At 43.6% G+C, this 20986-nt stretch overlaps 1 protein-coding gene across 2 annotated transcripts in view; it reads left to right on the top strand.

The window, feature by feature from the left end:
• The window catches only part of nop14 (NOP14 nucleolar protein homolog (yeast)), a 53268-nt gene that overhangs the window by 26129 nt on the left and 6153 nt on the right, over nt 1-20986 (top strand). For both annotated transcript variants that reach the window (XM_052019361.1, XM_052019360.1), the window contains exons 11-18: nt 1577-1662; nt 4248-4383; nt 8968-9069; nt 11670-11823; nt 15166-15331; nt 16235-16382; nt 18271-18389; nt 20340-20495. In XM_052019361.1, coding sequence (XP_051875321.1) covers nt 1577-1662; nt 4248-4383; nt 8968-9069; nt 11670-11823; nt 15166-15331; nt 16235-16382; nt 18271-18389; nt 20340-20495 — 1067 coding nt within the window. The remainder of the gene's footprint in view (nt 1-1576; nt 1663-4247; nt 4384-8967; nt 9070-11669; nt 11824-15165; nt 15332-16234; nt 16383-18270; nt 18390-20339; nt 20496-20986) is intronic.

Raw genomic sequence — 20986 nt, forward strand, 5'->3', positions numbered from 1 at the left:
AAATGTCGTTCCCCCCAGACTCACACAACAGAGGAAGACGTACAATAATGCAGACAAAAAAATTGTGCAAGTATAACTAGTGCAAAAAACGGTATGTACAGAATACAAAATTAGTGCAGGGTTAGTGCAAAACCGAGCTGGACGAAGAAAATACAGAACTCAGTGTGTTGCACTAATTGTACAAACATGTTCAGCAGCAGTTTTGCCCCTCGAAGTACTTACAATTTTTGCCATAAGTACAAGACAATAAAGGTTTTTGTTGAGAGCCCCATGTGTCAACGTGGGCTTAATTTTTGGCAGGTGCTTGAGAGTGAGGGAGTGAGCAATGTGTTTAAGCAGGAATGTTGTTGCCTGGACTGGAGGGCTTGGGTTATAAGGAGAGATTGGATTGGCTGGGTTTTTTTTCCCTAGAGTGAAGGAGGCTCAAGGTTGACCTTGGAGGTTTGTAAAATTGAGGAGCATAGATAGGGTAGATAGTCACAGTCATTTTCCCAGGGTAGGGGAGCATGGGTATGAGAGGGGAAAGATTTAAAGGGGACCTGAGGGGCAAGTTTACCCACACAGAGGGTGGTGGGTATCTGGGGCAAGCTGCCAGAGGAAGTGGTAGAGGCAGGTACAATTACAACATTTAAAAGATGTTTAGATACACAGATAGGAAAGGTTTAGAGGGATATGGGCCAAATGCAGGCAGATGAGATTAGTGTAGATAGGCATCGTGGTTGGTATGGTCGAGTTGGGCTGAAGGGCGTGTTTCTGTGCTCTGTGACTCTATGAAACTTGAACCTTTGGAAAAGCAATCTTGAAGTATGGCATTGAAAGCAAGGAGCAAAAAAGCCTTCCAAGGTTTCAGGAACACAAAGCAGACTTCAACACTTGTAATTTTAATGTGGAAAAGTATGATCGTGGTGCACTTTGGCAGAGAAAATGGTTGCAAATTCATAATATAAGGAGACATTGAAGGTGTGGACATACAGAACAACCTTGGTACAGCCGCATACACTTCCAGGCATTAGCTTAAAAAGCCATCTTCATTCTGACATTTAATGAACAGACCTACTGAATGCAAACGTAAAGAAGCAATAATTTCTAGAAAATAGTGATTTGGCCAGAGTTTGAGGTGTGTTTGGATGTCTGTTCCAGAAAGGATATTAACTTTTGAAGTGTATGGTGTAGATGCTTCAGGGTAAAGAGGAGATGAGTGTCAAGGCTATTTCCACCAGAATAGAAATGGCTGAGAGAGGATTTGATGGAGGTTATTTGCATTACAAAGGATTTTCTGGAGGATTAAAGTATTTTACTGTCACTGCAATGAATTGTCATCAATTTAAAATTATCAAGAGATGGAGGAGAAAGTTTAGGAGAAATATCTGGAGGTAACTGGGGCATGGAAATTCTTTATCACAGGAAGTGGATGATACGGAAATTGTTTCATTTTTAAAGGAAAATTGGATAAACATTTGAAAAGTCAATTGGCAGTGCAGTGTGGATTCAGCAAAGAGCTGGTACAAGATGCAGTGATCTTTGCTCTAGATTTTTGTGCTCCATCCGTCATGATGCAACTCTAATGTGTTTACAGAATTTCTTTGGTTTCCTCTGGGCTTATGTTGGGGAACTGGCAACCAGGCAACCAGCTGAGTTGAAAATAATTGACAGGATGGTGCCGTAAGTACAAGACAATGCTAAGAGCATTTTAGTGGTTTCTAAATGGTGTGTATCTGCAATCAATTTATTTTGATAGAAAGCTTCCTAATCTCAGACAACCTTTTCTTATCTTGAATGCATTTGCATTGGTGTTAAATCTTAAGCTTTTTGTACTTTTAAACTTGTACTGTGGTCCAGCAGCCAGTAATAAATATAAAGATGGACATCCCTATACAAAAGATTTGGAAATTAACATCTTTAAATAAGCTCATAAAGTTGTCTTTTACTTGGGTGAATTGCAGAACAGTTTTAGGACTGGAAAGCACCAGATTCAAATGTCTAGTTCAACCTGGGCAGGAGTAGCAGAATCAGCCCAAGTGCTAAGGAGGGAAAAATACTTGAGAGAATCCACTGTTAATTCTATTTATCCACCAATCAATGTATGAAACTCTTTCAAAACAGCGATTAGAGATGGGTTATACTCCTCTTGTTCAGATCCTTTCATAGCTTAGTATCCCTCTAATCTGCTCCGTCCGAGAATTCTGCATTCCTCCGATACTTGCTTCCTTCACCAAACCCCTTGTGGCCGTGTCTTCAGCTGTCTGAACACAACGTTAAGGAACTCCTTCCCTAAATCTCTCCACCTTTCTGTTTGTTCCTTTCTGTTTGTTAAGGTTCATTAAACTTTGCCTCTTTGACCAGGGCTTTGCTCACTTTCGTTATGTTGTCTTCAGTATCAAAATTTGTACAAGATATTAAGAGGAATAGATAGGGTGGACAGCCAGTGCCTCTTCCTCAGGGCACCAGTGCTCAATACAAGAGGACATGGCTTTAAAGTAATGGGTGGGAAGTTCAGGGGAGCTATCAGAGGAAGGTTTTTTACCCAGAGAGTGGTTGGGGCGTGGAATGAGCTGCCTGGGGTGGTGGTGGAGGCAGGTACATTGGTCAAATTCAAGAGATTGCCGGATAAGCATATGGAGGAATTTAAAATAGAGGGATATGTGGGAGAAAGGGGTGAGATAGTCTTAGGGGAGGTTTAAAGTTTGGCACAACATTGTGGGCTGAAGGGCCTGTATTGGGCTGTACTGTTCTATGATTCTGTAACACTCCTGAGATGCACTCTATGGCTTTTAACACTGAAGTGCACTTGATATCTGCAAAGTGTTGTTAATGTTATTATAGACCACTGAACAGTAAAATTGAGATACAGGAAGAGACAGATAAAACGGGCAAAGGTATAAGAAGTGTGAAGGGAGGTCCTCTCCCTTCTTGAGGAAGAGGAAACATTTTCATAAAAGCTGATGAAATGTGGAGCAACAAACAATCTGCTGGAGGAACTCAGTGGGTCGAGCAGCATCTGTGGGAGGAAAGGAACTGTTGGTGTTTCGGGTCGAACTGTGTTGCCATCTTGTACACCAAGGTCTCTCTGTTCCTCAGTACTCTCTAGAGCTCTGCCATTAATGGTCCATGTACTGCCCTTATTAGACCTCCCAAAGTACATCACCTCACATATATCAGGGTTAAATTCCATCTGTCATTACTCTGCCCAACTTACTAGCTGTAACTGGACTATCCTCACTATCAACACTACAACCAATTTTCATGTCATTTGCAAACTTACCCATCATAAACAGCGAGTGTCCCAGCACTGATCCCTGGGGTACACCACTGGTTACAGGCTTCCAAACACAAAAGTAACCCTCTGTCTGCTAATAACATTGCCAACTTTGAATCCTGTTTGCCAATTTGCCTCGGATCCCATGGACTCTAACCTTTTGGACCAGCCTTCCATGTGGGGCATGGTTAAATTTCTTACTAATGTCCACATAAACAACATTAACCACACACTGCCCTCATCAATATACTTTGTTACTTCAAAAAAACTCGATCAAGCTGGACAGATAGGATCAGTCAGATAGGATCTCCCACCTACTATGCTGACTGTCCGGTATCAACACCTGCCTTTCCAAGCGTGGATTGATCCTGTCCCTTTGAATTTTTTCCAATAATTTCCCTACCACTGATATTAGAGTCACTGGCTCACTATAATTACGTATCTCAAGCCTGCTGCCCTTTTTGAGGTATCATATATGCTGCCATCCAGTCATCTGGCACTTCACCTGTGACCAGCACAGATTTAAAAATGGGCTCCAGCGATCTCCTCCATTACCTCCCATGGTATTCTGCAGTGCTTCTCTGATCAGGCTCTGGTGACCTGTCTACCTTTATGCCTACTAAGACATTTAGATTAAAATTAGTTTATTGTCATAAGCACCAGGGTGCAATGAAATTCCTTGCTCTCATGAAGCTCACAGAGTAAACAGTGTACATGGTAATATAACTACAACCGTAAATACAGCAACAAATGCAAAACAACAGAATGGTGCTCCTCCTTTTTAACAAAAACATGCTGTAGGATTTCCCTTCCTGAAATCTGCAAGTACAGATTTTTCTCCTCAGTATATACACGTGACCCAGGTTCCCTACCTCCCCACACAGATCACCCTTTGGTTCCTAATGGGCCCTACTCTTTCCCTGGTCAGCCTTTTGCTCCCATATACCTTGTGTTCATGTTAGTTTAATTCTTTTCCCCGTTTTTTTTTCAGCCACTTGTACGATCTCTCCCAGATGTTCCCTGAAGTTGCATGCAGTTTAGCTCAGTCTACCCTGAGGCAAAGTATGCAGGAACTGGAGGACCAGCTGCAGACTAAAGGTCGGGCTCATTTTCCTAAATTGGACAAGGTAAGCCTGGCTGCATACCTGCTTGAGAGCTCGTCCTGAATATTGTACGTCCAGGGCCTTCAATAACCAAGTATTGAGCAATAAAACAACCTGCTGGAGGAACTCAGCGGGTCAGGCAGCATCTGTGGGGAGAAATGGACAGCTGACCTTTCAGGCCAAGACCCTTCATCTGCTGTATTGACCCATCTACCTTGGGGTTCACCTATCACACCAACTGTTCTTACATGAATTCATGTTGTGTTGCCTTCGGTGCTGACTGCCACTCTGTGTGGGACTCGCTTGTTACCTTTATCCAGTTTCTACCCATATCCTAATAAGCTGCTGTATTGGTCTAAAGATTCTATACTCTTGGATACCTCAAAAAGTCTCTTCTCATTCAAGCCTCATCTGTCCAAGTTAGAACACAGGAACAGGCCCTTTGGCCCATGATGTCTGTGTCAATCATGATCCCAATTTAAACTGTACGCCTGCCTGCACAGGGTCTATATCCCTCCCTTCCCTGCCTGCTAATATGTCTGTCTAAATGCCTCTTAAAACATTGCCATCGTATCTGCTTCCATCACTTTGGCAGCATGTTCTGGCATATACCACTCTCTGTGTAAAAACAAAAAAACTTGCCTCGTACATAAGAAATGGGAGCAGGAGTTGGCCATCTGGCCCATCGAGCCTGCTCCGCCATTCAATAAGATCGTGGCTGGTCTGGCCGTGGACTCAGCTCCATGTACCTGCCTTTTCCCCATAATTCCCCGACTATGCAAAATCTATCTAACTGTGTCTTAAATGTACTTAATGAGTTAGCCTCCACTGCTTCCTTGGGCAGAGAATTCCACAGGTTCACTACTCTCTGGGAAACGCAGTTCCTCCTCATCTCTGTCCTAAGTCTGCTCCCCTGAATCTTGAGGCTATGTCCCCTAGTTCTAGTCTCACCTACCAGTGGAAACAGCCTCTATCTTATCTATCCATTTCATAATTTTATATTTCTATAAGATCCCCTCTCATTCTTCCGAATTCCAGCAAGTATAGTCCCAGGCAACTTAATCTCCTTTAAGCTTTTCTCCTCTCACCTTAAGGTTTATTTTCCAAATGTGGGGAAATCATACTGTTTTACTTCCAGCTGTAATGAATATGATTCCATTCACACAGCACTGAATTAACTGGGTTGCTTTCCCTAGAGCAACACACAGACTTAACCAGCATCACCATTTCCAGTCCAGATGAAGGGTCTCGACCCGAAACGTCAACTGTCCATTTCCCTCCATAGATGCTGCCTGACCCACTTGAGTTCCTCCAGCATCTTGTGTGTTGCTCACCATTTGAAGGCTCTGAGGGAAAAATCGTCGCTGTAGCATTTGACTGGTTTTTCAAATAAAAATTATACCTTCTCCTTAAAAGCCAGCTAGACAAGGTAGGCAGCACCTTCGAGCATAAAATTTGCACTGACGTTCCGGAGTTGCTGTGTTCTGAGTGAGGCATTAGCTCCATCTGCTCCTTCCGGTGCTTGTAATAGATCTTTGAGGGACTGGGGATGTGTCTCTGGGGTTCTGCGAAATGCAGCAGTTACCTCTGAAGCACTGTAACTAAAGTAGATTATCTGGTCTTTATAGCATTACTATTTGAGAGAGTATGCTGTGAAGCATTTCCCACAGCATTAGAGTGACTTAATGTTATAAATAATCAATTAACTAGAAAGCACTCTGGAGTATCCCAAGGTTGTGACAGGTGCCATGTAAGTATGTGGCCTCCTTTTTTCTGTTTCCTGATCTTCAGGAAACGATGACGTGCTGGCTGTGTGCTCCAAAGGCTGGTAATTGGAATTGGCTGGTTGGAATTCGTTTATTATTATTGTCACTTGTACCGAGGTACAGTGAAAGACTTGTCTTGCACAGCATTCGTACAGATCAATTACACAGTGCATTGAGGAAGTACAATGTAAAACAATAACAAAATGCAGAATAAAGTGTAACAGCTACAGAGAAAGGGCAGTACAGGTGGAGCTTGGTGGTGGCTGTTCTTGGGCCTTTTGTGTCTGGGTCATTGACAGGATGTGGTACTTTGACCTTCAGTTGGGCGCAGGTGGCCTGATTGGCTACTGCAACCCATTCCATACTTGTATTCACCGAGAAGAAAAGGGTCTTGACCCGAAACGTCAACCATCCAAAGAAGGCGTATGGAGTGTTGGCCTTCATTAGTCGGGGTATTGAGTTCAAGAGCCATGAGGTGATGTTGCAGCTCTATAGAACTTTGGTCAGACCACACTTGGACTATTGTGCTTAGTTCTGGTCGCCTCATTATAGGAAGGATGTGGAAGCTTTAGAGAGGGTGCAGAGGAGATTTACCAGGATGTTGCCTGGATTTGAGAGCATGTCTTATGAGGATAGGTTGAGCGAGCTAGGCCTTTTCTCTTTGGAGAGAAGGAGGTTGAGAGGTGACTTGATAGAGGTGTACAAGATGATAAGAGGCATAGATCGAGTGGACAGTCGGAGACTTTTTCCCAGGGTGACAGTGGCTGACACGAGGGGACGTAATTTTAAGGTGATTGGAGGAAGGTATAAGTGGGATGTCAGGGGTAAGTTTCTAACACAGAGAGTGGTGGGTGCGTGGAACGCGTTGCCGGCAGAGGTTGTGGGGGCAGATACATTAGGGACATTTAAGAGACTCTTAGATAGACACATGAATGATAGAAAAATAGGGGGCTATGTGGGAGGGAAGGGTTAGATAGATCTTAGAGCAGGATAAGATGTCGGCACAACATTGTGGGCCGAAGGGCCTGTACTGTGCTGTAGTGTTCTGTGTTCATCCATTTCCCTCCAGAGGTGCTGAGTACCTCCAGCAGTGCACTTGTTGCTTCAGATTCCAGCATCTGCAGTCTCTTGTGTCTCCAACCAGGAAAGGCTTGGCACTGGATATGGCTGAGAGAGCAAGAACCGATTTTATTTTTGTCTAAAAAAAATAAAGTTTAAAAAAAAGCAGTTTTATTTTCATCTAAGAACCTCCACCTCACCCTCCCTGCCCCTAACTCCCCCCCACTAATTTATAGTCAACTTTGGCAGTCTGTCCAGGGTGAGATCAACTAACCTATATTCAACCGGGAATTCCACCTGGAAAGTTCCTGGTCAGTGTGGATCCCACGACACTACTTCACAAAAGAGCAGGGGAGCTCCCTCTGTTTTCCAAACCAATAGCCATTCTTCAATCAACAGATTGGTTGGTATCAGAGTTGTTTGCTGGAGTTTGTTTTGCTTAAATTAATACCATATTTCCCACATAATAAACTGACTACTCGTCAAAAATCACTTCATTAACATTGAAGTGTTCTGTGGTGTCTCGGGGGTTGTGACAGGTGCTGTGTAAATGTATGTCTCTTTTACATTTTATGATTCAAGTCCTTGCCACAGCACTCAACGTTTTAAGAGCAGCTTCTTCCCCTCTGCCAACGGATTTCTGAACGGTTCATGAACGCTATCTGGTTATTCCTCTTTTGCACTTTTCTTTTGTAACTTATGGTAATTTTTATATCCTGCACTGTACTGCTGCCTCAAAACAACAAATTTCATGACATATGTCAGTGATAATAAACCTGATTCTGATATCAGCTGAACACCAGGGGGAGCTCACTATCATAGAACGTAGAACACTACAGCACAGTACAGTAGTGCCACAATGTTGTGCTGACATTTTATCCTGCTCTAAGATCTATCTAACCCTTCCCTCCCACATAGCCCCCTATTTTTCTATCATTTGTGTGTCTGTCTAAGGGTCTCTCAAATGTCCCTAATGTATCTGCCGGCTGTGCGTTCCACGCACCCACCACTTTCTGTGTGGGAAAAAAAAACTTACCCCTGACATCCCCCTTATACCTTCCTCCATTCCTTTCCAAACAAAGACTGAAGCACAGCGGTGCTGTGTAGAATGGATGGTATGGATGTGTGTGTCCACAAAACTTTGAAGACATTGCATTCCTGATGTTGAAGGTTTGTGTCAGTGCCACTAATGGTTCAGTGAGTTATCCCTTAAGTGTCTGAGGTCAAAGCTCACACTTCTGTCCACGCTCCTCAGAAGGGGAGCGTTGTGTGAATTCAGAACCCCTATTGAGAGAGGCTGACACCAGACATGAGTCTTGCTCCAGGTCCTCATCGAGCATCCTGTGTGGATGTGCTTTACTGTGATGCCCCTGCAATCAGACAGCTGTTGAGACTCGCAAAACATAAAAGTGACATACATTTGCACAAAGACACAAGAAGGACTGCACAGCACCTGTCACAACTCCTGAGACATCACAGAATGCTTCAAAGCCAATGAAGTAATTTTTGAAGAGTGGTCAATTTATTACTTGAGAAATATGGTATTAATTTATCACAGCAAACTCCAAAGGAATGGATCACCATCTCTATTACTGTGTCCCACTAGCAAGAAAATGGTTTCAGGAAAGAAGCAAACTGGCAATAAAAAGAAGTTGTGAGATCACCAAATGACTTGTCACTAGTAGTGATCTGGTTAACTTTGTGCTCATTGTCCCTTTGAACGAACACAGAAAGCATTCCATTGTAACTTGCTGTCACCAATGCAGTTTGTGTTTTCTTTCAGCTGCTTTACGTAAAAATTACGGGGGATCTCTTCCCTACCTCTGACTTCCGGCATGCTGTGGTGACTCCTGCGCTGGTGCATTTGAGTCAAATGGTCACTAAGGTGGGTAGAAGTCCTACATTTACACCGTACCCTGTTATAGAGAATTCACGGTACCATAAAAGGCCATCCTTAAATTCCAACAGTGTAAGTGAATCATTTGACTTATTAGTGTCTATCTAATCAAAATGTTTGATAGAATGGATATAGAGAAGGTGTGGATTTTCACCCATATCGGTGTCTTTCCTATCAGACCCTTTGAAGGGCTTCTTTCAGTTTACTTCTCAATCATCTCTTATCTCGGGGAAAAAAAACTGCAACTATTTACTCTTTGCTCATATTATAACCCAGTATTTTTGTAAATCATTGCTTGGTACCTTTATCCTTACCAATATCCTCTATTGGTATTGGTTTATTATTGTCACTTGTACCGAGGTACAGTGAAAAACTTGTCTTACAAACTGATGGTACAGGTCAATTCATTACACAGTGCAGTTACATTAAGTTAGTAGAGTGCATTGATGTAGTACAGGTTAAAACAATAACAGTACATAGTAAAGTGTCACAGCTACAGAGAAAGTGCAGTGCAATAAGGTGCAAGGTCACAACAAGGTAGATCGTGAGGTCATAGTCCATCTCATTGTATAAGGGAACCGTTCAATAGTCTTATCACTGTGGGGTAGAAGCTGTCCTTGAGCCTGGTGGTATGTGCCCTCAGGCTCCTGTATCTTCTACCCGATGGAAGGGGAGAGAAGAGAGAATGTCCCAGGTGGGTGGGGTCTTTGATTATGCTGGCTGCTTCACCAAGACAACGAGAGGTAAAGACAGAGTCCAAGGAGGGGAGGCTGGTGTCCGTGATGCGCTGGGCTGTGTCCACAACTCTCTGCAGCTTCTTGCGGTCTTATAAAATGACCAAAACTTGTGCAGTGCTCTCTGTGGTCTAACCAAAGTAATATGGGCTTAACATGACTACATTTAACTTCTTATTCTCCAGAAGTGAATTCCACTGCTTTATTTGTGCCATTAAATAGCTTTATTAGTCTGTTATATAAACAATAACAGCTGACCTGGTTAACAGAATTTCAGTGCAGCTCTTTTATAGCTAATTTCTTCTGTGGTATCTCTGAATGAAACAAGACTTTAATCTGATAAAAATGTATTAAGCACATGATAAAACTCAGCCTGCTAGTTCTCTATGCCTTTTGTGCCTTGCAATCCACTGACATTTTCTACTGACAAGAACGTGGGTAGCTGGGAAAAGAATCAGAGGCAAGTTGAGTATTTTTTTGAAATAGTCAATTATCATCTGGAGTGCACTGCTTCAAAGGGTGGTGGAAGTGGATTTAGTGATAGCTTTTACACAAGAATTAGACCATAAGACATAGGAACAGAATTAGGCCATTCAGCCCATCGAGTCTGCTCCGCCATTCGATCATGGCTGATTTATTTTCCCCCTCAAGTCCGCTCTCCTGCATTTTCCCTGTAACCTTTGACACCCTTACTAATCAAGAATCTAGAAAGTAATTGAATACCTTCAAGGTATTGGGAAAGTGCAGGCATGTGGATTAACACAAGAAAATAGGAGTAGGCCACTCAGCCCCTCAAACCTGCCCCACCATTCAATATGATGATGGCTGTTCTACCAACTCCTTGTCTGGGCCAGAGCCCCATAGCTCTCTATCTCCCAATCTTTTAAAAATGTATTGGCCTCCACTTTAAATGCATCTAATGATCTGGCCTCCACAACTCTCGGGGGTAGAGAATTTCCGAGGTTCACTACCCTTTGCAAGAAGAAATTTCTGCATACCTTGGTTTTAAATGACCGCACCGCACCCCCCCCCCCCTCCCCCCCAGAAACTACGTTCCCTCGTTCAAGGTTCTTCCACCAGTGGAAACAGCTCAACATTTACCCTGTCACGCACCATACGGGATCTTGTATGTTGTCGTAGAGCTATACACCACGGAAACAGGCCCTTCAGCCCAACTCGTCCATGCCAACCAAGATGTCTATCTGATTTAGTTCTGTTTGGCTTATATCCCTCTAAACTTTTCCTATCCATGTACCTGTCCAGATGTCTTTTAAACATTGTAGTTGTACCAACCTTTACCACCCTCTGGCAACTCATTACGTATACACATGTGAAAAACTTTCCCCTTAGATCCCCTTTAAATCTTCCCCTCTCACCTTAAACCCATGCCCTCTAGTTTTAGATTCTGCTACCCTGGGCAAAGGACTGGGATCATCCACTTTATCTCTGCCTCTTACATAGCCTTTACATAGCTCCCCAGGGTCACCTCTCAGCCTCTCGTGCTCCAGTGAGAAGATGTCCCAGCTTATCCAACCTCTCCTTATAAATCAAGCCCTCCAGTCCCTGTAACATCCTTGTGAATCTTTTCTGCACCGTTTCCAGCTTAATCACATCCTTCCAATGGTTCAATAAGATTAATTTTAGTTACTTCATTGCCATCTGCACACCACCAAGGTAGCCTGCAGAAACTGTCTTTTCCCCTTCTGTCCCAGATTTCCCATCTTCCGTGCTCACTGTCCACTTTTAGCCCTACTTAAACTTTTGTTCATGGGGCAAATGGATGTTGATACATCTACAACTTCAAAGCTGTCCTTGCACTTATCAAGTTGTGATTCGTTATTCTCTGTAAACCAGTGCTCAGTCACCTCGCTGCGGGAAGTGGCCGCTGGACTATTTGTGTGTTGCCTCTTCCTGGACTTCGTTTCCTTCTCGAAGAGATTTATTCCCGAGGTCATCAGCTTCCTGCTGGGAATTCTTCACCTGGCTGTCCCAAGTAAAGACAACCTGGGTGAGTTGAAAGAAAATTTAAAAATACTAAAATTCGAAAATTCTCAAAATTCAGCAGATCAGGCAGCATCGGTGGAGAAAGAAAAACAGTTAATGTTTAAGGTTGAAAACCCTTCAACCAAAAACCCTTGGTAAATATCTCACCATGTATCCTGTAAGTAACCTGCTCTAGGGATATCTACACGTTAGCCCAAACTGGTAGCAAAGGTTTTTTTTATATTCATTCCAGGGATGTGGGCTTTGCAGGCTGACCCAGCATCTACTTGCCCATCCCTAGTTGCCCTTGAGAAGGTGGTGGTGAGAAGCCTTCTTAAACTGCTGTGGCCCTTGAGGAGTGTGTATGCCCACAATGGTGTTTGGAAGGGAGTTCCAGGATTTTGACCCAGCAACAGTGCAGGTACAGCGATATATTTCCAAGTCAGGATGGCGTGTAGCTTAGAGGGCAACTTCCAGGTAGTGTTTTTCTGCCCTTGTCCTTCTAGCTGGTAGAGGTTGTGGGTTTGGAAGGTGCTGTCTAAGGAGTCTAAGACTGAGGGATTTTAAGCAGAAGTACAGGGGTAATTTGTTTCTACAAAGGAAACCACCTACCCTGCCAGAGAGCTGGGTTTCTTCCTCCAGCTACAATGAATTGCTGCTAATTGTATTGTTCACTGCTGTCCTGAGGAAGTTCTAAACTCTCTTTTAGATGCTGGACCATAAATAGGCACCTATTGAAATTTTTTTTTGTATCATGTGTATAATTACTACTGTTATGTTTATTAATTTGAAAATTAATAAAAAGATTGGAAAAGAAAGAGAGAAAATTTTTCAGTATAATTCAATAAGAAAATGATGAGTTTTCAGTGTGACATTCAAATGAAAATTTAAAAAAAAACGGCACGCTGGAAATCTGAAACAAAAAGAGAAAATTGTGGAAACTCTTAGCTGGTTAGGGCAACCTTCCCGGATCTGAAATATTAACTGATCCTCTCTCCACAGATGCTGTCTGACTTGCTGAGTGTTGGCAGTGTTCTGTTGCGTGACTGTGAACCAGTTTCATTGTCTGTATTTTAAATCGGGTTAGTCACAGGTAGTGGACAGGACAGGCTGACCTTTTTTTAAAAAAAAAAGGACTGCTGGTAATCCATGTTTAGCTGTATGAATCAAACTGCACCAAGCTTTCAACGTTAAATATATCAAGAGGTGATTTTTGGTGCCTCTTGATTTTGAGTTGCTGAGTTTGATTGCTCTGACTCTCAGAAGGTTTTACATTTAACGATGTGCAGATCAGTTTGAACAGAAACTTCTGCCAATAATACACTTTGTAAAACTGGATTTCTTATAATTAGCGGTCTTATGGGCAGAAATATTGAAATAGCTCATTTTTAGTGATCTAGTCATGGCAGGCAAAAATGTTCAGTGTGGTAAGTAGAAAGAAAGAGCAAGTTATGGGAAGTTGAAGAGTTCGGTATAGAGTCCTGCAGGCTGCAAATGTGCCCAGACGAAAGGTGAGGATGAGAAAGATTTATGTAGAATAGTACGGCACAAGAACAGGCCCTTCGGCCCACAATGTCTCTCCTGACCATGATGCCAATTTAAACTGCACATCTGCCTGCGCATGGTCTATATCCCTCCTTTCCCTGCCCGTTCATGCGTCTGTTTAAATGCCTCTTAATCACTGCTATTGTATCTGCTTCTACCTCCTCTCCTGGCAGTGCATTCCAGGCACCTACCACTGAGTTTGTTTTTAAAAAAAAAGCTTGCCTCAGAAATCTCCTTTAAGCTTTCACCCTTGCACCTTATGCCTATGCCCTCTAGTATTTGACATTTCCACCTTGACTATCTACCTTATCTACGCCTCTCATCATTTTATAAACTTCTGTCAGGTCTCCCCTCAGCCTCCAATGCTCCAGAGAAAACAACCCAATGTCTCCTTATAGCTAATACTCTCTAATCCAGGCAGCATCCTGGTGAACCTCTTCTGCACCCTCTCCAGAGCTTCCATGTTTCCTGCAATGTGGCGACCAGAACCTCACTCAGTACTTACTCCAAATATGGCCAAACCAAAGTTTTATACGGCTGCAACGTGACTTCCTGACTTTTATATCAGTGCCCAAACTTTTATACTCAACACCTAACCGATAAATGCAAGTATGCTGTATGCTGCCTTTACCACCCTATCTACTTGTTTCATATTTCCAGTGTTTGTAGTTTTTTGATTTTCATTTACTGCTGAATAAAGGGTTAGAGGATTCCCAGCTAAGAGATTACCTTACACCACAAACAAAACAGAACAGTGAAGAATCTGTACATGGGGGGGTGGAGAGAGAGAGAGACGCATTCAACAGTTTCTCTTCAGAATAAAAAAAATTATTTCACTTTGACTGTTGTTCAAGTCTAATAAAGCTTGACGATTGTATACAACCAAACTGGTAACCTTCCTTGAGTGTCTCCCTTTCAAAGCAAGGCAATCAGCAGGTCTTTGCATGAGGAGAGAGAGATACAGGTTGCAGGTGTAGGATCTCGTGTCCAGTTCTGGCTGCTGCACTTTCAGAAAAGATGTGAAAATTCTATAGAGGGTGCAGAAGTTATTTACAAGAATGATTGCAGTAATGAGAAATTCCAGTTACGTGGCAGAAAATTGAGAGCAGACGATAGAGGTTTGCGGAACATGTTTAGACAGAGCTAACAAAGAGAAACTGTTCTCATGGTTTAAGGGCAAAGGACACAGATTAAAAATGACAAACAAAAGGCACAGCTTGTAGGTGTGGGCGGAAATGTAAGGAAAAACATGTTTGTGCCAAGAGTGATCTGATCTGGCGCTTGCTTTCTGATAGAAACACCAACCAAGGCTTTCAAAATGGAATTGAGGAGTATGAGGAGATAAAATTGCAGGCTTTGGACAAAGGTTAGGGGAAAGAGACTGGTGTGATTGCTTTACCAGGTGTTTGTTGTAGAGTTATACAAGACAGAAACAGGCCCTTTGACCCAACTGGCCCATACCGACCAAGATGCCCCATCCAAGCTTGTCCTACTTGCCAGTGTTTGGCCTATATCCCTCTAAATCTTTCCAATCTGTGTACCTGTCCAACATCAAATGTTGTTAATGTATCTGCTCAACCACTTCCTCTGGCAGCTCATTCCACATGCACAGCACCCTTTGTGTAAGAAAAAACTTGCCCCTCCAGTTCCTATTAAACCTTTTCCCTCTCATCTGAAACCTATGCCCTCTAGTTCTTGATTCCCCAACCCTGGGAAAATGACTGAGTGCATTCACCCTATCTATGCCCCTCACAATTGTGTATGGCAGCTTCCCGCAACACTATGATTCAAGGTTAAACTCTGTTTTGGATGTCTATTGCAGGGTACACAGTGGTTCCACCTTTCAAAGCAGTTGGAAAATCCTCCGACCTGTTGATGCTGAAGGATAAAAAGGCTGCAGAATCCTGGGAAATGAAGCCTTTATCCATGAGCTGGATGCACGGGGTGAAACAGCGCACTTTAAGTGAATTGCAAACAGCGCACTTTAAGTGAGTGACAGCATGCACGAGGTTGCCCGGTTGCTTACGGCTGACTGGTGAGAGGGTCACAGGACACATTTACGGGAAATGCCGCGAGAACCAGGGAGTTCTTATTTGTAAACACTGGAAGCCGCTGCAATGTGTTGGTTGAGGCAGGTTCAGCAGTAACTCTCAAAAGGGAGTTGAATAACTGCTTGAATGGGTGCATTCTGCAGGGGCCAGAGGGAGAAGTGCAGGTGGGGCATATTGTATTCTTTCAGCAGAAGACAGCACAGCCACCTGTGTTGTATAATTAGCATCATACATCATGGAAACAGGCCATTCAGCCCACCAAGACCGTGTTGAATATCACATCATTTTATTCTCCCCGTTTTCCCACCTACTCCCCACCCCCCCCCCCTTATTCTACCCCTCGCCCACACACTAGGGGAAATTAAAAATTAACCTACCGATGTGGGAGGAAACTGGAGCACCCAGAGAGAAAACACACAGTCACAGGGAGAACATGCACACTCCACACAGACAACACTGGAGGTCAGGATTGAATCCGGGTTACTGGAGCTGTGAAGCAGCGGCTGACCCAGTTGCACCACTGTGCTGCCCCAAATTCTCTGACTGACGAGCTGTTGCACTTCTCTTTATTTCCCATGTTTCACGCAGTCCCTTCTGAGTCCCATTCTGTAGGCACTGGTTGCTAAGGGGGTCACTGGTAGCTAAGAGGGACCCTGCCTGAATGGCTATTATTCATGTGCCAGCTTTGGTAGTCTGGATCAGTAAGCTGTCACACTGAAGGTCAGTACAGTGAATTACCTGTGACCTCCTAAGCTCACAGAAATAAAAGAAGTAGTGGTTTAATACTCTGCATTATTTGTTGCTCCACTTGAATTTAATTTTCTGTTCTTCCTGCTAAAGGTTCACCTGTGTGGCAATGTGTTTCAACCTGTGCAAGAGGTGCTGCTCGTTATACAGGGCACTACCGGCTTTTCAGGAAATAATTCATCCCCTGGAAGTGCTTCTCGCCTCTCACCTGCCTATGAACGGTTACCCACCACAGCTCCAGGTAAGGACCTGTTTCCAGTTCTGTCCGGGTGTTTACTGCTCAAGTGTTACCTTGATTGTTGATTGGACAGCATTACATTACATGGCTATGAGGGCAGAGTCCAGCCACTTGGTCCAACTGGTGCTAGTTGCTGCTGTTCATACTCCACGTAAAATACCTTTCATCCCATTTCACCTCGTGCATATCTTCTGTTCCTTCCTCCCTCGTGTCTTTCTCTTGCTTCCCCCTAATGGCTTCTCATGTTGAGACATTGGTGAGGCCACATTTGGAGTATTGTATACAGTTTTGGTCATCTTGTTGTAGGAAAGACACTATTAAGCTGGAAAGAGCGCAAGGAAGATTTACGAGAATGTTGCCAGGACTCGAGAGACTGAGTTATAGGGAGAGGTTGAGCAGGCTAGGACTTTCTTCCTTGGAGTGTTGGAAACCAAGAGGTGTATAAAATCATAAGGGGTATAGATAGAGTGAATGCACAGAGTCTTTTTCCCAAAGAAAGGGAACCAAAAACTAGAATGCATAGATTTAAGGTGAGAGGGGAGAGATTTAAAAGGGACCTAAGGGGCAACTTCTTCACACAGAGGGTGGTGAGTGTATGGAACGAGCTGCCAGAGATGGTAGTTGAGGCAGGTACAATGACAATTTAAAAGACATTTGGGCAAGTACATGGATAAGAAAGGTTTAGAGGGATGTGGGCCAAACGCGGGCAAATGGGACTAGTTTAGGTAGACACTTTAGTCAGCATGGGCGAGTCGGGCCAAAGGGCCTGTTTCTGGGCTGTATACCTCTGACTGCATCTCAGTGATGGCAAGTTCCACACTCTAACCCTTTTCTGGGTGTAACAGTTTATCCTGAATTTCCAGTTGGATTTACTAGTGTCCACTTTCTATTTACACCACATCATGGACTTGCCTAAGTGCAAGAGTCTTCTCCACTTCCATGCCACTGAGTCCTTAAAAGACCACTGTCACGTCACTCCTCAGAATAAACCCCTGGCCTGCTGAGTTCCTCCAGCACCATCGTGTTTTTCATCTAGATTCCAGCATCTGCAGCCCATTTTTCCCCAGGATACTTGCTGTCTCATTTTCAGAACAGCATGCAAGTATTTTTCAAGAAGCTTTAAGACAGTTTCCCATCCCCAGCCCATTCTTCTAACGAGTAGCTGAGGAATTCTGACTGAATTATGACAGAAGATTAGTTTCCCCCTTTCACACATTGGTGTAAAATAGTTCATCCTGGCTGTTCGAAATGGACAGGAAAGACTTGTCTTTGGTACAAGTGAGATAGAATAAAATATACGATGACGCTGGAGGAACTCAGCAGGCCAGGCAACATCTGTGGAGAAAAGCAGGCGATCAACGTTTTGGTTCAGGACAGTTTCTGAAGAAGGGTCCTAACCCGAAACGTTGACTGCCTGCTTTTCTCCACGGATGCTGCCTGGCCTGCTGAGTTCCTCCAGCATCATCGTGTTTTCCATCTAGATTCCAGCATCTGCAGTCCTTTGTTTGTCTAGAATAAAATATATTTGTGCTCTCGCTGTTCTTCCCCTATCTCTACAATCAGCTTCAGCCCTCCAAGCTACTGAGAGATCTCCATTTCTAAACTCTCTTGCATTCTGTTTTCATCACTAGGTCACTGGGTATTGTTCTTCAGGTTACTTGAGCCCAAAGCTGTGCAACTTCCTCCTTAAACTCTTCCATCTCTTCACCTACTGAGATGTACCTTGAAACCCAATTGTGACCAAGCTTTTGGTCCTCTACCTCCATGTTCTCCTATGGGTTGTTAGATCTTGTTTGACGTTGATCCTATGGAACAACTGGGGGTGCTTTGTAGTGTTAAAGGTGCCATATAAATGAAATTTGTTGAAACCAGTTCTATTCCTAATGTGCAGGAATTGTATCACGAGGTCCTAAAGGAAATAAGAGACAGGCCGTCGTGTTATCGGCCACTCACATTTGAAAAGAAGAAGCCCGTTCCCTTAAGATTCTTCACACCCAAAATAGTTGAAGTGTAAGTATGCTGGGTCACGTGTCATGTTGCAAAGAGCAGTAGCTGAATTGTAGTTGTACAGAAGACCTCAACACAATTCAACGTGGGTTAAGCTGTACTGTTCATAGAGTTATAAAAATATTCAGAATATGGCCATTTGTTTCCATGCTAAGATAGAATAGACTTTATGTTAATCCTATTTTCTAGCTCTCAGTCCATAACTGTGCAGTTTACAGTGCTTCAAGTAACCATTAGCTCCTTTTCTTTCAAGGGTTAAAGCTTCTGCCTCTGCCATCCCTTCAAGCAGTGAGTTCTGGATCCCTGTTGCTTGTTAGGTGAACTCTCCTCTGATCAAACTACCAATCAACTAGAATCGGTGGCCCCTAATTTCTGACCTCCCTGCTGTAGAAAATGGGTCATTTCAACTTGCTCTGTCTGGGCACCTCACAGTTTTGTTTGTGTAGCTTTGTGGCTTGTGGAGCAATGTTTACTGCTTTCAGAGAAACTGTGATAGTGAAGCAGTGGACAGTCAGTGGAGCAGAGCTCCCCAGAAGATGATGGTTTATTCGGTTACAAACTGGAGATTTCTTTCGGAATAGAAACATCTTGGGAAAAGGTGCGGGAGTAATTTGATATTTAACTTGCTGTGTGCTGATAGTGACTTGGAGCTTGTTGTCTTCCAACTTGGGTGTTTGCTCATTGGGCACAGTTATAGACTTGTGGGCCAAGCCTTTTTAATCTATGCTAGGACAGTATATTCAGCGAGATCACTGGGAGCTAACTTGCCAGAGCCCAAGTCAGACATTACAACTGGAAAAGCAGCTTTAGAGTTCTACCGCTGAGATCGAGTGCATTCCTAATGGGTAGGGATTGATTACTGTGACTGTGTAAGGGTGACTAAGGGTACTGTGATGTACCCTTCTGTTGTATTGTTTGATCCACCTGGATGGTAGAAGGCAAGTTAAAGGGTCCCCAACAAGAAGAATGGCTCCAGGCTTATTCTGCCCAATTCAAATGAGGGTTAGATGCCAGGAAGAGCAATTGGCACATATAAAATGATGATCATCTTTTGGAATGACTTGTATAAAGGTCGCTCAGTGCAGTTTGGTTCTGGGTTGTTGGGATCGGAATCAGAATCAAGTTTATTATCACTGACATATGTCGTGAAATTTGTTGTTTCGTGGAAGCAGTACAGTACAAGACATAAAAATTACCAGAAATTACAGAATAAATAAATAGTTCAAACAAAAAAGGAATAACGAAGTAGTGTTCATGGGTTCATGAACCACTCAGGAATCTGATGGTAGAGGGTAAGAAGCTGTTCCTAAGTCATTGAGTGTGGGTCTTCAGGCTTCTCTATCTCCTCCCCAAGTGTGTAATGAGAAGAGGGCATGTCCCAGATGGTGAGGGTCCTTAGTGATGGATACCGCCTTCTTGAGGCACCACCTCTTGAAGATGGAGATGATGAATGGACAGTACTCTGAGTCAGCTCAACCACCTCTTCGATTCCAAATCATATCTATCTCTGCACTAAAACATTTTTCCGCACATCCCCCTTGTATCCTTAGGCCAAAGCTTTGAACCTGTGCCCCTAATGAAACTCGTGCTGATTTTTGTTCAAAGGGTTAATCCAAAAGGATGGTTTCTAGTCTGAGTAGACAGCCAGTTTCAGGTGAGGTTGTAGGGGTGATGCCTCAATCTACCTAATGACCTTGGGTTATCCAGGGATGAACCAATGAAAGGTTCCAACTGCTGCCTCCTAGTCATGGGCCTCCTGTTGCCAGATTGGTTGAGTTGGTCACTGACAGTGCAATAGGCTCATGTCAAAGTAGGACTACCTGACTTGGAGATCTGAGGGTTGCCTTGGGAGCCACAGCCCCAGCAAGTAGCTGTTGCCTTTAGTGGGTTGGAGGAGGAACTCAACATAGCCGGGTTTTCAGGATCATAACAGATTAAAACCTGTGATTCCAGCACGGACTACGGGAGAAAGCGCGGGAGCACCCAGCAAGAGAGAGAGCGGATGAGACTCATCCATAAGCACAAGCGGGAATTTAAAGGAGCCATCCGGGAAATCCGCAAGGACGCACAGTTTCTGGCCAGACACAAGCTTTCAGATATCATGCAAAGGTAAGGATTCTCTGACATTGCTGAACAGTCGGAATAGGAAAAAGTCTTCTATTTTTCAGTAGAAACTTCCACAACCTGGTGTTGCCTCTAAGTGCCTTGCAGCCAATTATGTGCTTTTTGATGTGCAATTCTGGTCGCCCCATTACAGGAAGGATGTCGGGGCTTTGGAGAGGGTGCAGAAAAGGTTCACCAGGATGCTGCCTGGATTAGAGGGCATGAGCTATAAGGAGAGGTTGGACAAACTTGGATTGTTTTGGACCATTGGAGGCTGAGGGGAGACCTGATAGAGGTTTATAAAAATTATGAAAGGCATAGATAGGATAGACTGTAAGAATCGTTCTCCCAGGGTAGAAATGTCTAATACTAGACAACATGCATTTAAAGTGAGAGGGGGAAAGTTTAAAGGAGATGTGCGGGGCAAATTCTTTACACAGAGAGTGGTGGGTGCCTGGAACAGGCTGCCAGGGGGTAGTGGTGAATGCAGGTACGAT

The sequence above is a fragment of the Pristis pectinata genome, chromosome 7 (assembly GCF_009764475.1).
Source record: "Pristis pectinata isolate sPriPec2 chromosome 7, sPriPec2.1.pri, whole genome shotgun sequence".
Taxonomy (NCBI): Eukaryota; Metazoa; Chordata; class Chondrichthyes; order Rhinopristiformes; family Pristidae; genus Pristis; species Pristis pectinata.